The sequence below is a fragment of the Mustela erminea genome, chromosome 2 (assembly GCF_009829155.1).
Source record: "Mustela erminea isolate mMusErm1 chromosome 2, mMusErm1.Pri, whole genome shotgun sequence".
NCBI lineage: Eukaryota > Metazoa > Chordata > Mammalia > Carnivora > Mustelidae > Mustela > Mustela erminea.
The window spans coordinates 11,391,867-11,409,052 of NC_045615.1; the positions used below are offsets into that span (position 1 = coordinate 11,391,867).

General features: G+C 35.8%; 1 protein-coding gene and 1 long non-coding RNA gene across 8 annotated transcripts in view; one reads left to right on the plus strand and one right to left on the minus strand.

Annotated features, from left to right (window-relative positions):
* Positions 1 to 17,186, plus strand: part of LOC116584231 — a 108,847-nt gene that overhangs the window by 84,732 nt on the left and 6,929 nt on the right. For 5 of the 6 annotated variants that reach the window (XR_004283103.1, XR_004283106.1, XR_004283104.1 and 2 more), the window contains one exon: positions 3,185 to 3,242. This is a non-coding gene — a long non-coding RNA (uncharacterized LOC116584231). Of the gene's footprint in view, positions 1 to 3,184; positions 3,243 to 11,719; positions 11,789 to 17,186 lie in introns of all 6 variants that reach the window. The other variant, XR_004283107.1, reaches the window with a different exon arrangement.
* The window catches only part of GLRA3 (glycine receptor alpha 3), a 195,591-nt gene that overhangs the window by 42,388 nt on the left and 136,017 nt on the right, over positions 1 to 17,186 (minus strand). For both annotated transcript variants that reach the window (XM_032332238.1, XM_032332237.1), the window contains exon 6: positions 1,289 to 1,426. In XM_032332238.1, the coding sequence (XP_032188129.1) occupies positions 1,289 to 1,426 (138 nt within the window). The remainder of the gene's footprint in view (positions 1 to 1,288; positions 1,427 to 17,186) is intronic.

A 17,186-nucleotide genomic window follows, 5' to 3' on the forward strand; every position in this document is an offset into this window, starting at 1 on the left:
GAATACTGAAAAAAAATTAAATTAAATTAAAAAATAAATAAGTAGCAAAAGAAGAAGACAAAGAGCAATTACTAAGCCCTGGAGCAGGAATCAGTGTGACATATGTAAGAAAACAAGACCCTGTGGCCAAATTACAGAGTAAGGGGAAAACAGAGAAGAGATTTTCGGGGAGATAGGTAAGGGATACCACCACGTTTGTCATTCTGTGTTACAGCAGCCCTAGGAAACCAATCCACCAACTTAAACTACCTCCAGAGGCCTCTTAGCATCTCTCTAAAATTTGCTTGTCATTGTAATTGCCCCTATAGAGTTGAACAAGGACACTGGTATGGACCCACTTGCCTTTGTCTTTGTGTTGAGATGAACCTTGAACTCTCCACTAAATTAAATATCACTCTCACTGCTGGGTTAAGAAAATGGCAGTGACTTTTTCACCAGATAATGTGACTTGATTAAAGAGATTAAAGAGATTAAAGACCTTGTAAAGTGAAAGGTCAAGTCACAGTCCTGGAAAAGGATGAGCTAAAGAGGAATCATATTTGCCGTAAGGAAATAATAAGAGCAGCAGCTGACGCTAATGAGATGTTCTGGACTAACTGCACTGAAGTGATTACTCATTTGTGGGTGGTTTAACAGGTTTTGTAGGAATAGGTTAGGCAGTGAGAATAGATATTGTGAGAATAGCCAGCGCTGGTTAAGAGAAGTAAACAGACCTAATGAATGTGCAAATATCCCATTAAGTCTATAAGTCCTTGACAGCAATATCTTTTCTCTGTCCTCAAAGGTAAAATGCTACTGTGTCAGTGTGAGTAGTAGGTACTTAAGGAACAATAGCTTGAAATGCATGAAACTGTAGCCAAGAAGGTTTAAGCAAATGCAGCCTTGAAAGAAAACAAAAACAAAAACAAAACAATTTCTTTTATTTTGTTACCAAACACAGTGTATAATGCCCAAGAAGAGCTAAAAAGTACATTTTATTGTTCACATAGAAATTAAAGGAACTTTTTGGGAAACATCATTAGTATGTAAGTATGAGCTTTTGGCAAAAAGAAAAATAAATATAATTGAATACCAAGTACTTCTTTGGTAATATACAAATCAACTATATAACAATATGCACTGAGTCCAAACATCTGTAAATTCCATATGCATTCATTTTCTGCTCTATGACTATGAAACACACTGAGCTATAAATACTTAAAATAATTAACCAACCGCTATAATTAAGAAACACTGAATATCATAAAACCAGAAGTCATAAGTGTAATAAAGAAACCTCGACCCCTACCTGTGTTGTAATGTTTAGTGCAGTATCGTAAATCTTTCTCTTCTTTCAGCAGAAACTGGGGCAAAGTGAGTCCTTCAGCCACTTGCACAGGTGCCTCATCTTGCCATTCAAAAATGAGATCATTCATTGTGTACCCAACTAGGCAAAACATAATAAAAATATTTATAACGTAAAAAGGCATTCAAAGAAATCCTTTTTTTTTTTAAAATCTGGTACATTTCACATAGGGCAGGGTGACCAGCATCATCTTAACTCAAAAGATTGAGTTATGCATTGCACAATCCCATCTCACCAAAGTCTACTGAAGTCTATTCACATGGAATACTCATCAAATAATGTAAGAAAATGTAGTAGGTTAATAAAAAGCATAACATGGCATACAGAAACTTCAAAGGACAGGCATATAAATTCTTTCCTCGGAATGGGCAGCTCCTGAATTAGTTCAACAATTCATTTTGGTTCCACTCCATCAGATATTCCCTTACCTCCTCTCAAATCATTCAGGGCTCTTTCTTTTTTTTTTTTTTTTTTTTTTAATTTTATTTATTTATCAGAGAGAGAGAGGGAGAGAGAGCGAGCACAGGCAGACAGAATGGCAGGCAGAGGGAGAAGCAGGCTCCCTGCCGAGCAAGGAGCCCGATGTGGGACTCTATCCCAGGACGCTGGGATCATGACCTGAGCCGAAGGCAGCTGCTTAACCAACTGAGCCACCCAGGCGTCCCTCATTCAGGGCTCTTTCAACAAAAAGTGAAATTGTCACTGGTCAGGAAAAGACCTAAACTACAATATCTGTGGGGGAAAGTACCAAGGCTTTTATCTTTCTTTCATCATTAACTATTTTAGTTTATGGCATCTGCTTCAATGTTCCAAGTCCTAAAATTAACAATGATATTTTAAATAGAAATGTCAGCTATTCGGAGGAAATCAGAGTACAAAGAAAAATCCATGTGGAGTCATTTGTGGAGGAGGAAACTCTTGCACATACTATTAGTGAATTCAGGATAGAACTAGCTAACACATTTTGTAATAAAGAATCAGTATCTTTTGGTAAATGGAAAATTCATATTTATACAGGAGAGGTACCTAAGAAAAGCAGGATTTCGTCTTTTTTTTTTTTTTCCTCTGAATGAGAAGCTATTGAAATGTACACCCAAAGGCTGCCAGAGGGGGAGACAAAAGTGAATGGTACTTGAGGGGGAGATCATTGTTACAATGTACATCTACCCTGGAGGTAGAGAGAGGACACAGGACTGGCTTTTGACCTAAATCAAATGGACCGATTAAGGAAGCAGAAGCTCTAGACTCATGAAGAAACAAACAAGGGAAATTGTCCCAAACATGTTATCCTGGAGGCAATTTGGTATAGTAGGAAAGCGGCTGTTTAGTGTCTAAAACAGCTGGCATAGAGCAGATTGGGCTGGACAGAGCTATGTGTAGGGAAGGCATGATATGTGAATTTTCATCCCAATTTAGACAGACCAATAGAGAAACTTCATTTTGTTTTTATATTCTAAGGTTTTCTTAGTGTCTTCTGTGAAATGAAATGAGCTCTCTGAGATTCCCTCAAAGACAAGCTCTAGTCTCTAATGCTAGTTATAGGCGGTATATTTAGGTCCTTGCACTAAATAATCAACCACAGTAAATGATTTAGGTATGGGAAAGTCTTAATCACACTAGGCTATTTCCTTATGGTCCCTAAAATAGTTGTTTGAAACCAGAAAGAAGATACTGAGTTGGTAGGGGGTCATTCTTTTGTTCTGAATCATTTACATGGATGGTCAACAAAAATAACTAAATGGTAATTTTGTCTCAGTCATCCTTCAAAAGTAACTTAAAAAAATCAATAGTCTTACACAGTTCAAAGTGTTTTAACATCTTAATGCTTTCTGTTGGCAGATCTTCATACAAGTCTGAGGATGTGAAGGAGAACAGATTGACTAATGAGATCAAGGTGGTGAGTTGAACCGTCTTGTGAGTTGAACTGTCTTGTACCATAATCAATTTCACAACAAGAAATACTTTATTCAGGGAACAAAGAATCAATCCTAATTTCAGCCAACAATCTCATATGGTAACTGCAGGGAAACATGTAAACAAATGACTCAATGCAACCAAACATTTGTTTCTTCAAGGATTTATTTGGTACCAACTGTATGCAAGTCATCCTGCTAGGCACATGGCCCAAAGAGATGTTATTACAGGACAGAAAATTAGTAACGTGGGAAGGGTCCAAAGTACTATGCACATTCAGAAGAAGGACATATGATATCCACTTAGGCCTTGTTTGAACTAGACCTTATAGCAAGACAGTGGCTTCAAATAAAGAATGTAAGAAAAGATAGGTACTCAGGCAAAGAGAAGAGTGTAATTAGTTGAAAGAAACTGCAAACTCCCCTGGTTTATAATAAGAATAGAAATAGCTTCATTTGTCTGGAGCCAGTGTGCCTGAAGGAACAGAGGGAATGAAAAGACACATTAAGGTAAGATTGTGTGAATTTCAAATTCAGGTTGAAAACCTTGATTTTTCAAAATTCCCTGTGGGCAATGATGAATAATTGGAATCTTTCAAGCAGGGGAGTGACATGACAAAGATTCTGCTTTAGAGACAGTAGCATCAAGATCCATTCATGAGATTTGCAAGGTGCAAACAACTTTCATAATCCTAATAAGACATTTGCCTTTTTCTTCGTGTTGGCATTCGCCCTGATAGTGAAAAAACAATGGGAGGGTAAAACTTCAAACGTTTTAGCAAAATTACAGACAGTGACCACAAACTGTGTTGAGGGTTATTGTATTTGTTACCACCATATCTTGTAGTACAAGAATAAAAAAGCCAATTTTAAAGAATGTCCATGATCCTTGGGGCACCTGGGTGGCTCAGTGGGTTAAAGCCTCTGCCTTCGGGTTCAGTCATGATCTCAGGGTCCTGGGATCGAGCCCTGCGTCAGGCTCTCTGCTCAGCAGGGAGCCTGCTTCTCCCTCTCTCTGCTGCTTGCCTCTCTGCCTACTTGTGATCTCTCTCTCTCTGTCAATAAGTAAATAAAATCTTAAAAAAAAAAAAGAATGCCAATGATCCTTGATGAAACAGTAATAAGTTATTATAATATATTGTTACACCTGTTTTGGCCAATTCCCACTCTTATTCTTTTTTTTTTTTTTTCCACATCCTGATTTTAATTCTTCTGGAAAAATAACTAGAAGTAGGATTACTGGATCATTTGATAGCCCTCTTTTTAAATTTTGCTGCAACATGAATAAACCTTGAGGACATTATGTTACGTGAGATAAGCTTGTCACCGCATAACAAATATTGCATGAGTCCACTTATTTAAGGTATATAAAATAATCAAATCAATAGACTCAAAGGGAAGAATAGCAGTTCTCAGGACCCGGGGAGAAGGGAAAATGAGAATTACTAATCCGCAGGCATAAAGTTTTAGTCAAACAAGATGACTAAATTCTAGAGATCTGCTGTACAGCATTGTACCTACATCAACAATAATGTGTTATATACTTAAAATTTAAGAAGGCAAGGGCACCTGGGTGGCTCAGTTCGTTAAGTGTCTGACTCTTGGTTTCTGTTCAGGTCGTGGTCTCGGGGTGGTTAAGACTGAGTCCCAAGTAGGCTCAATAGGGAGGCTGCTTTAGGTTTTTTTTCCCCTCTGTCCCTCTCTAAGCTCCCCCCATACTCATTCTCTAAAATAAATAAATAAATAAATAAACAAACAAATAAATAAATAAATAAATAAATCTTTAGAAAAATTTAAGATGGCAGCTGTTATGCTAAGTGTTCTTATCACAATACAGTACATTTAGATTTTTTTAAAAGGTCACTTGCATTCTTGAGATGGCAAAGAAAAAAAGCTCTCATTCTTTCCCAATGGTCCATGAGGAATGTAAGTCAGAGGCAATATTTCATTATCTCTTTTTGTCAAAATTAAGGATTAATTAAATATGTATTTAAGGAAAAAATAAGAAGTTGAAGCAACATCATAGTTTCAAGTCTAAGTCACTGATAAGTAGCTGTGCCGCAGTCTTTAACTTACATCTCATGTCATTAGAGAAGACTTCTCTGACTGTCTTATAAAAAGATTTTTGTCCAATCAGTCAGCATTAGTTTTTTTAATTCACTTTTCCCATAAAATTTATCTTTATTTGAAATTGTATATTTTCATCAGTTTGGGGGGCATTTTTCTACCTAGCTTCCTAGGACTGAAACTTCATAAAAGCTGAGATGATTCCATTTTAGTCACTGACATATTTTTCAGTACCTAAAATATTACATGGCATATAGCAGGTTGTTTGAATATTTGAATTAGAAATGGAGAAGGAGGCAGGGGAGGTGTGTGTGTGCATCTGTGTGTGTATGTGTGTGTGTGTGTGCTCTCACATATGATGATCTTATTTGGGACTACCTTGAGCTAAAGATACCAGCCAGAGATGCAGGCGTTGTCATAATCTGACACTGACTTGTGTGTCAAAAAATACTTGAAATCACACCTATATATTGAAAGTGAGGTCAAGATTGAACATTAAGCCGCTGCCTTCGGCTCGGGTCATGATCTCAGGGTCCTGGGATCGAGGCCCGCATCAGGCTCTCTGCTCAGCAGGGAGCCTGCTTCCCTCTCTCTCTCTCTGCCTGCCTCTCCATCTACTTGTGATTTCTCTCTGTCAAATAAATAAATAAAATCTTTAAAAAAAAAAAAAAAAAAGATTGAACATAAAGTTTTGAGAGTCACCTATATATAGATGACATTAAAATTACATACTTTGGTTTGCCAAGACAACCCCACATTACTTTTTTTCCCTCAGATCCTCTCTTAGCATGTGTTCTAGTTTTTTTCTTTTTTAAAAGATTTTATTTACTTATTGGAGAGAGAGACAGAGACCTAGATAGTGAGAGAGGGCTATCACCTAGATAGTTCTCTATCACCTAGATAGTGAACAAGGATGAGAGGGAGAAGCAAGGCTCCCCACTAAGCCAGCAGCCTGATAGGGGACTGGAACCCAGGACTCCGGGATCATGACCTGAGCCGAAGACAGACACTTAACCTACTGAACCACCCCTAGATTTCTCATTTTTAGATTAGGTATTATTATCATTGTTGGTTCAATAGATCCTTCAATTTTACTTCTAGACTCTCCCATGGTGTAAGAGTATGAGACTATTTTACTATCTTAAATTAATATTATGTTAAATCTGTACAACAGCAAATATCAGGAATGGTCCATCTTTACCAGACCCTTTCAGTAGCAAAAAACTAGCGTGTCCTTTTCAGAGGCAGCTGACTCCTGATCTGAGTAGTGGCAGAATTGTTCAACTTTTCCCCCCTGCTGCCCACGTGGTGTACAAACCTGTGACATCTGTGAAGTGTCAGTGAAAGTATCCAAGTGTCATGGAAAATTACAAGTTCCTTGTCATTGAAAGCAGAGTAGTGCTGCTATGGGCCATACAGAAAGCAATCTGAACGCTCTGAAACCTACACTTATTTTATTATTTGGCAACACTCTTAAATCTTGCAATAAATCCTTCTGGCAACAATGGGCTAAAAGAAGAGAAAGTTCAATATTTATTGAAAAATTAAGCACCGAATTCCATTTTACAACAAGGTTGATGATGAATGTGCAACTTAAACAAGACATTGTTTATAGTTAACATTCACAAAAGCTCCATCTACATAAAAAAACATGAGACACACAGAGCTAAAAACACATCAACATCGATTTCAAATGTTATAGTCCTTTTAAGGATGCTGCCCAAAGACAGTTATCTGACACGTGCGTTTGTAGGGGCAGGATTTATACATTACTCTATAAAAAAATCAGTTTTTATGTAGATAAAATCATTGTTTTTCTGAATTAATTTCATTCTTTTTTAAATTCATTTTTTTCTTGGAAAATGGTGTGACAGGAAATTTGCAAGCAATTAAATGACGTTAGGCTTGTTTCAGTATCATTTCCTGCTTTAAAGAGAAAATTGGCTAAATTAATTTTAAATTAGTTTTTAAATCTAATTCTATAATCAAAGTAAATCTTTTGGAATCACACTGGTTGACGATGAACTATGTAATGTCATCATAAATTCTATTGTGAAGTCTCTCTTACATTTACTTAAAAAGTTCAACACTGAGAATAAATGTAATTTGCTTGTGATAGATCTGAATAAAATATTTGTTGGAATTCATCATTGTTGTAAAAGAGCCCAGTAAGGCACAGAGACAAAAGTACAGCATAGAGAATAGAGTCAATGGTATTGTAAAGTGTTGTATGATGACAGATGGTAGTTACACTTGTGGTGAACATAGCACAACTTAAAAAAAGGGGGGGGGGAATCTGTGGAGCTGAAGTGTTCTTGGAATTATTTACAATGCATTTATAATTTATTTCATTTTATTTTCATTTTATTTTTTTTATTTTGATCTCAAGATCCTGAGATCATGACCTGAGCTGAAATGAAGAGTTGAACACTTAAGTCACTGAGCCACCCAGGCATCCCACATATGATTTATTTTACACACATAAACTGTGACATTCTATCAGTGAAAGAGAAGCTATAGTTGTTAACATTTATAACTTTTTTATTGGAACAGAGTACCTGAAATATAATTTTTTTGTGTGGGACAAAGCTGATGTCAAATTAAAAATTATATTTCATTATGGCACAACATGCTTTTTCTATTTATTGCTTGTTATCAGCTATTTTTTTTTAATTTAAACATTTGAAGAACTATTTCATGAATCAAATTATATGTCCTACAAAGATATTGAACTTTTGGTAAATAGCTTCTCTAAATTTGGTTGCATGTATTCAAAGTCAGTTGGAAATATTTAATGAATTTATTTTATGAATGGAACACTAAAATTTTGGATTCTGAAGATTTTAGTAAATAGCAATTATAAAAATGAAGCTTCTAAACAGAGATCCCTACAATATAAAGGAAGAAAGGTCTCAAATGATACAATATTTATTGTAATTTGATAACTGTGGAAATGGAAAGATTGTATTGACTGCTTGTTTTTAATTGAAATATTGAAATGGAAATGGAATTAAGAAGACATCCCAGCATCTTAATTAGGTAAAGAATTAAAAATGTTTCTTAAGTAGAAACAACTACTATGGCTGAGTTTTGTCCTAAGAGCCTATTTTTGATAAAAGGTACTCTTATTCAAGACAAAGACAATATCTGTAAAATTACATGGGCCGAAATGGTTACCTACATCAGTATAAAATACATAAAATCAAGTTATGAAATTATCAAGTATAGACAATTGAGTTGAGCTACCTCAACTACAGAGAACAATTTCTTACTAAGAAAATTATAATCTAGGGTCTATAAGGTCAAGTGATTTTTAACAATTTCAAATTTAGTATCAAAATTACAATGTTTAACATGATTCCAATTATTTTGATTTGCTTTAATAGACAAGCATATATTTCTTTATAAAGGATATATTTTGTTTACTTGTGTGTTTGCTTATTTATTTATTTGTTTTTTTATTAATTTTAAGAGACAAGAGAGAGACAGATGGAGAGAGAGCATACTGCCCTCCTGGTGCTTGATCATGTTCCATGTTTGGGATAAGGAGAGGGGGTCTGCAAGGTAGAAAGGATATTTTGAAAAGAAACAGTTCAGAACTATTTAATTCACCTGCTAATTTAAAAGAAAACAAACAAACAACAACAACAACAACAAAAACCACTATCAGGAGCACCTGGGTGGTGCAGTCGGCGAAGTGCCTGACTCTTGGTTTCAGCTCAGGTTGTAATCTTGAGGCTGTGGGATCGAGCCCCGTGTCAGACTCTGTGCTCAGTGCAGAGTTTGCTTCATATTCCCTCTCCTTCTCTCTCTCTCTCACTCACTCTCTCTCAAATAAATAAACAAATAAATAAATAAAATCTTTAGAGTCTAAAAGAAAGGCACCACAGATACTAAAATTACTATATCTTATAAGTGATAGAGTTTTTATTTTTTTTTAATATTTTAAGTGTCCCCATTTTAATGATAAGTTACATGGTTACTCTAATGGTAAGGAGGAGCTTCAGTGCCCTCATGACAATGAGGAGAAATGAGTGCAAGGTCACTTTAAGCTGTGTTATTTCACTGGTGCTTTCTGCCCTCCATTTCAAGATGTTTCATCATGGGTCTGGGGCTGGACCCTCACATCCAACAAGATTTGAGGATGGTAAAATATATGGTCTGTTCTCTTGGCATCATTGTACTTTGATAGTTCCCTTTGTTGCCAGGATACAGAATTTCAGCCATACCTTCCAACCACATCTTATCTTCATTTACGTAGACTTCAGGCTTTGTTTCTTTTATTTATTTTCTATTTTTTATTCCCTGAAATAATAGGATATGGAAACTACTTTATTGTGAGCCCTATGGTAGATCACTTAGAAGTTGAGCTTCCCAACTACGTTATATGTTTGTGGAATTTGGGGGATTTCTAGATCTCTTCCAAGTAATTAAACAGCTATAAAAAACAGAGGATCTACTAGTTTAGCTTACCACTGAGCTACCTACGAATCTTCTATCATTTATCTCCTTATGTTTTTACATATGTTGCACTGATATATTTTTGGTTGTTAGGATGGCCTATGTGGCTGTGGCCACCCTACAAGGTGGTCCCCTCTCAAAAGGACACAGGACATCTCCCTTTTTCAAATATCTCTAACCCCTCAGAAGTGTTTATCATTTAACTGCTCTGTCCTCCCACTTGACTGAATCCCAGATGGGTTGGGGAAAGTGTCCTCAAGGCACCTAGAGAGACTCTGTCACCTCTTTCTCCTGTGAACATGGTTCATTCATGTGGGAAGAACTTCCATTTCCCAATATTGTCACTGGGAATTCCCCCTTTAATTCTCTTTGCTGTCTTCCTCACCCTATGATTTTATCTGCTCTAGAAGTTCAGCTGCTCACCTCTGGGTAACTAAGATCCAAGTCTTTTCTTCATAAAATTAGAATATGGATTTAAATGCTATTGTATCATTTAAGATGAATATGAACAAAATTTTTATTCTCAGTTTCAGCAAAAATATATAATGTGTATAGCAATGAGTTAACAAAGAAATGTGAGAATCAAATAATTAAATTTCTTTGAAAGATGGAGAAGAAGATGGAAATAAAGACAGAAACATGTGGTCTTGTGACACATTATTGTGACCATAATTAATAATTATTCTATAATATCAATTCCACGTAAATAAAAATCCTAATGTAATTATCAACTAACCTGAAGTACAAATGTATATACATAGCAAAGGCAGTTTTGAAAAGTAAAAGTAAAGAAGCAGATCTGTTTGACAGAGGACAAAATGTACAAATAAAGCTATAGTATTCAAATGGTTTCAGAGGCTTTGTACCAATTAGATGGAATGGTGTAGAACAGAGGCCAGAACCAGACCTATGTATAGAAATTTAAGGGAGGGGTTCCTGGGTGGCTCAGTGGGTTAAAGCCTCTGCCTTCGGCTCGGGTCATGATCCCAGGGTCATGGGATCGAGCCCCACATCGGGCTTTCTGCTCCACGGGGAGCCTGCTTCCTCCTCTCTCTCTCTGCCTGCCTCCCTGCCTACTTGTGATCTCTGTCAAATAAATGAATAAAATCTTTAAAAAAAAAAAAAAGAAATTTAAGGGGAAATTTTCATTTTGCATCTACCCTAGAAAAAAATTTTGATAAATAATAATGGGAGAATTTTCTATACCTTTCGAAAAAGGGTTATACAGAAATAAAATCCACTCATATTGAAAATGTAAACACAAGGTACACTACACAATTTCTGAGTTAAAATGCCTAACACTGGGGGGTCTGGGTGGCTCAGTTGGTTAAGCATATGCTTTCATCACAGTTCATGATCTCAGGGTCCTGGAATCGAGCCCCACATTGAACTTCTTGCTCAGCGGGGAGCCTGCTTCTCCCCTGTCTGCCATTCCTTCTGCTTCTGCTCACTCTCTGTCTCTCTCTGACAAATAAATAAATAAAATATTTTTTAAAAAAGGATATTATAAAGATGCATAATGTTTTTGTATTTTGGCGTATAGAAGGTATACTTTATTAAGAAAAGGGGAGATTTAATTATGTGTATGTATTTATAACCCTCTGAACTATGAAATATAAAGTTAGACTGTCATTAACATCTATAAAATAACACATAAATAAATACAAAGGGAGAATTCCATAGAAACATCAGGAAAAGCTTAAACAGGCCGCAGACAGAAGAAAGAGTCATGATTGGAAAAGAGGATGTTCCATGTAAGGGAGATGAAGATATAATAAGATATAGTTCTATACCAATCACATTAGAAAAATTACTTAAATCTGAAATAAAATTACAATGTTAATATGCAAAACACTTTTTAATTTTCTGCAGTTTAATGTTGAAATGCCTTTTATATTTGTGTCTTTTATACTTTTTATATCTGTGACCATAGACAGAGCACGTGAGACAAACAAAATTGGTTAACATTAGTACAGAAGATCGGGAGCCAAGGCTAAAGCATGTAAGCATGTCTTTGTTTTATCGTCTTTATGGTACAAATTTCCCTGTATAAACATGATCATTTTTTAAATTATTTTTTAAAAGATTTTATTCATTTATTTACTTGAGAGAGAGAGTGTAAGCCGGGGAGTAGGGATGTAGGAGCAGAAGGAGAGGGAGAAAGAAAAATCTCAAACAGACTCCACACATAATATGAGCACATAACCTAAAGTGAGGCTCGATCTCATAACCCTGAGATCATGACCTGAGCCAAAATTAAGAGTCAGTAGTTTAACTGATTGAGCCACCTCGGTGTCCCTAAACATGTTTATTTTGAAGACATCATTCAAATGTATTATATTGTCACTAAAAGAAATCAAATGCCCTTTGGTCATTTAAAAAACAGCTTAAAAGTCCACAGGAAGGAAAAAAAAGGTTATTTAATACTTTCCACCATGAGTAGTATGTAAAAGAAATACTTATTCAAAGGGAGAATATGACTGAGAATATATTTAAGTTGAAAACAGTTTGAGAATTATAAAACAACTATAGTTTAACATTTAGTTTTAAGTGACCTAGAAGCCTGTTTGGCCCAGCTTTCTCAATCAATAGAAAAAAAAGAAAAAGGCTGAGATTTCTGGGTTTGACACAGCTTGCAAATGCTGATGTACTTAACTAGCAGCTGGAATTTAAAAAGAAAAAAGAAAAAGAAAAAAAAAACCCGAAAGGAAGAAAATGCTTACACTTGGCACATGCTTGCTGATTATTGCCAGGAGGAATATTACTCAAGTAAATTTTATTGACCTGACAAGGAACAACTGCTATGTCAAAATCTATTTAACTGAAACATTTTTATGTACAATTTGTGCGTTTAGTTTGAATAATCCTACCATCAACCAGGTTGTTCGATGTGGTTTCCTTTAAGTTATAGGCCTGCTCAATTATCTTCTTAGTAATTACACTTTCTCTAGAACTCTCTGGTATAACTAACCTATAAACCATTAATCCAGACTCGTGGTTCTCATTTTGGTTACTAGAGATAGATTTTGAAAGGACTGATGCTTATTTTAAGTTTGTGAGCTATTAATTCACAGAAGTTTGCTTGGTCCACATCTTCATTGTGTGACTTTGGGAAAGTCACTCAACCTTTCTCAACCTTAATTTGCTGATATTTACAATGGAAATAAAGCCCATCTCATCAAGTTGTGCTTAGGACTAAATCAGGTAATAGGTGTAAAAGATCATAAAAGTACTGTGGCATCACCTTTTTGTAAGACTTGTAACTACACTGTTTTTATGATAACACCTTAGGATATCTGACAACCAGCAAAAGTGAATTTACCAAGATGAGGACACACCGGAAGAGAATAGTTGCAGGGTTAAGCAGGCTGAAATGTTTAAGTGGGGAGTAATCTTAGAAGTAGCTTGTTCATTAGTGAATATTTGTGTCTTGGGAAAACTTGCTTTCTAACTAACATTGCAACCACAGAGGTTTTAGTAATACTTAGCAAAATAAGAATCGTTCATATCTCTGACTCGCAGGGCAAAAGGCATAGTACTATTTTGAATAATACTTTGCTAAATTATGAAAGAGCTTGAAAACAGTAGAGATTATTAGGAAATAATAGTCAAAAATCTTCACCAAATTCCTTAAATAGTCTTGGCATAAATTCCAGAGAAACTGGTTTGAGATGTGGTTTTGAAATGAATCTGAAAATTAAATAGCAAATACCTCCCATCTATCTTTAGATATTTCTATCCAAAAACCCCATTGAAGTATGTTTTGGAAGCTTCTTACAATTTTTGTCAGTATTTTTTTTAAGTTGACCTTAAAAAGTTCTCTTCCTATAATTTAGGCTGCTCTTTGTGGAAAAGATTCCTCTCTTTCCTGAGTTACTTTCCTTGCATTTTCTTTTCTAACCTGAATAATTAAAATTTCTTTAACTTTCTCACATTAGTGAGTTTTTCCTGTGCGTTACCTACATTCCTCTTTAGATATGAAATAAGGAATTACAGTGATAGTTCATATACCCCATGTCATCTTTGTCTTTTTATGAATAACAATAGTTTATGATGATGTTAGGAAATTATTATTCAATGTTCTTCCAAGATTAAAAAAAATCTGCATGTCTTTTTTCACTTGGGGAAAATTTGTCAATTTAGAAATTTTTGTTATGGTATAAATTAAAGGCTAAACATTAAAATCTTTAGTTTTTTCCCTCACCCTATTCCTGCATATCAGTTTGCACTGTCAGTCCCTTAGGGGCATAGTCTAAGTCATAACATAGCTGTTTCCTTCCCTCAGAGACTAGTAACTTGTGAAGCAAAGAAAATACATTTATAAACAAAACTGTGATATCAATGAAAATTTGTTCTTTGAAAAGATAGCTTTATGTTTTACTTCATACAGCCAATTTTTTTTAAAAGGTCATATAAGAGATTCTGAACTTTAGTAGTAATATAATCTAATTCTGAGAAGGAACACTAGTGGTCACTTTAATATTTAGTTTATCTTTAGTAGAAATGTCACTCAATCTTACACATTACCAGCAATAACACACAGAAATTGGGGCACAAATCACACACTATTTTTTAAATTAAATAAAACATGTAATGAAAAGTAAGGCTTTATTGCAGAATTCTCTCTGTAGCATATATGGCTTAATATTTTTTATTGATATTTAATAAATTTCTACTGCTGTGAATCTTGGAGATGAAAATTGTCATGGTAAATCGCTGATACTTTCTAACTGAACTTGACACTAAAAAAAAAAAAAGGATTAGAAAGATAAATGAAACTGATACAATTTCTTTACACCCAACAGCAAGCATTCACAGTATTTCTTCTAGAATTCTCTCGTGAGGGTGAATGAGGATGTTATAGACTGGAGGCATAATAGTATATTAAACTTCTGGCTTTTATAAAAGCAACTGGGTAAAAATCTGTTGAGATTTGACAAATAAACACTCCATGGGGCAGGCCTTTAGATTTGATAAAGGAAATGTTTGAACTTCAAACCTACAGACATCCCTAGAGATACCTTGCAGGTTTAGGTCTAGATCAGTGCAATAAAGTGAATATTGCAATAAAAGGAGTCAAATAATTTTTTGGCTTCCCAGTGCATGTAAAAGTTATGTTTATACTCTAGTCTAGTAAGTGGGCAATAGCATTAAGTCCAGAGGAAAAAAAAATGTACATAACTTAATTTAAAAAGATTTTATTGCTAAAAAATGCTAACCATCATCTGAGCTCTCAGTGAGTCACAGCTTTTTTTGCTGGTGGAGGGTTTTGCCTTGATGTGGTGGCTGCTAACAGTTGAGGTGGCAGTGGCAATTTCTTAAAACAAGACAATAATGAAGTCTGCCACATCAGCTGACTCTTCATTTCACCTATGATTTCTCTGCAGCACATGATGCTGTTGGATAGCATTTTCCCCACAGAAGAACTTGAGTCCAGGGGCGCCTGGGTGGCTCAGTGGGTTAAAGCCTCTGCCTTCGGCTCAGGTCATGATCCCAGGGTCCTGGGATTGAGCCCCGCATTGGGCTCTCTGCTCAGCGGGGAGCCTGTTTCCCCCTCTCTCTCTGCCTGCCTCTCTGCCTACTTGTGATCTCTGTCTGTCAAATAAGTAAATAAAATCTTTAAAAAAAAAAAAAAAAAAAACTAGAGTCCACTTCCACAAACACTTGGTGCTGCTCTATTGACTAAATTTATGTAACGTTCTAAATCCTTTGTTGCCATTTCAACAATGACAACAACATTTCAATCTTCATAGCATCTTCACCAGGAGCAGATTCCATCTCCAAAAAACACTCCATAAGAAAGAGTTCATCCATTCCAGTTCTATCATGAGATTGAAGCAATTCAGTCCCATTTTGAGGCTCCACTTCTAATTCTAGTTCTCTCGCTATTTCCACCACATCTCTAGTTACTGCCTCCAGTGAAGTCTACAAGTATTCCATGAAGGAATGGAATCAACTTCTTCCAAATTCTTCTGCACGTTGATATTTTGATCTCTTCCCATGAATCATTAGTGTTCTTAATGGCACCTAGAATGGTGAGTCCTTTCTAGAAGGTTTTCAATCTCTATTGCCCAGATCCAGCAAAGGAATCACTATGTATAGCAGCTAGAGTCTTACAAAATGTATTTCTCAGATAATAAGACTTGAAAGTCAGAATTACTCCTTCAGAATGGATATTGTGTTTGCAGGCTTGAAACCAACATTAATGTCATTGTCCATCTCCATCAGGGTTCTTGGGTGACCAAGTACATGGTCAAGGAGCAGTCATATTTTGAAAGGGATCTTTTTTTTCTGAGCAGTAAGTCTCATGATGCTCTTAAAATATTCAGTAAACTATGTTGTAGACAGATGTGTTGGCATCCAGGCTTTGTTTTTCAAATTAGAGCACAGGCAGAATAAATTTAGCATTAGTTCTTAAGGGTTCTAGGATTTTTGGCATTGGCTTCAACTTAAAGTCACCAGTTGTTTTAGCCCCTAACAAGACAGTCAGCCTGTTCTTTAAGCTTCGAAGCCAGGCATTGACTTCTCCTTTCTAGTTATAAAAATCCTAGATGGCATCTTCTTCCAATGACATGTTGCTACATCCACATTGAAAATCTGTTATTTAGTGTAGTCACCTTCATTAACGAACTGAGCTGGATCTTCTGGAAAACTTTCTGCAGCTTCTACATCAGCACTTACCACTTAACTTTACATTTTTATGTTATGGAGACCAGGTCTTTCCTTAAACCTTATGAACCAACCTCTGCTAGCTTCCAACTTTTCTGTTTTAGCTTCCTCACCTTTCCCGGGCTTCACAGAATTGAAGACCATTACGGCCTTGATGTGCATCAGGCTTTGGCTGAAGGGAATGTGATGGCTGGTTTGATCTTCTGTCCAGACCACTCAAACTTTCTCCATATCAGCAATAAGGCTGTTTTGCCTTCTTATCATTTGTATTCTCTGGAGTAGCACTTTTAAGTTCCTTCAAAATTTTTTCCTTGGTATTCACAACTTAATTGACCAACATAAGAGACCCAAGCTTTCGCTTATCTCAGCTTTCAACATGGATTCCTCACTAAGCTGAATCGTTTCTGGCTTTGATTTAAAGTGAGAGGTGTGTGAGTCTTCTTTTCACTTGAACATTTAGAGGCCACTGTAGGGTTACTAATTGGCCTAATTTCAATATTATGTCTCAGAGACTAGGGAGGCCCAAGGAGAGGGAAAGAGATGAGGCAATGGCTGGTCAGTGGTGCAGTCAGAACACCTACAATTATCCATTGAGTTCGCCATCTTATATGGGTGCAATCATGGAGCCCTCAAACAATGACAGCAGTAACATCAAAGATCAGTAATCACAGATCACTGTAACAAATATCATGATAATGAAAAAGTTTGAAATATTATGAGACTTATCAAAA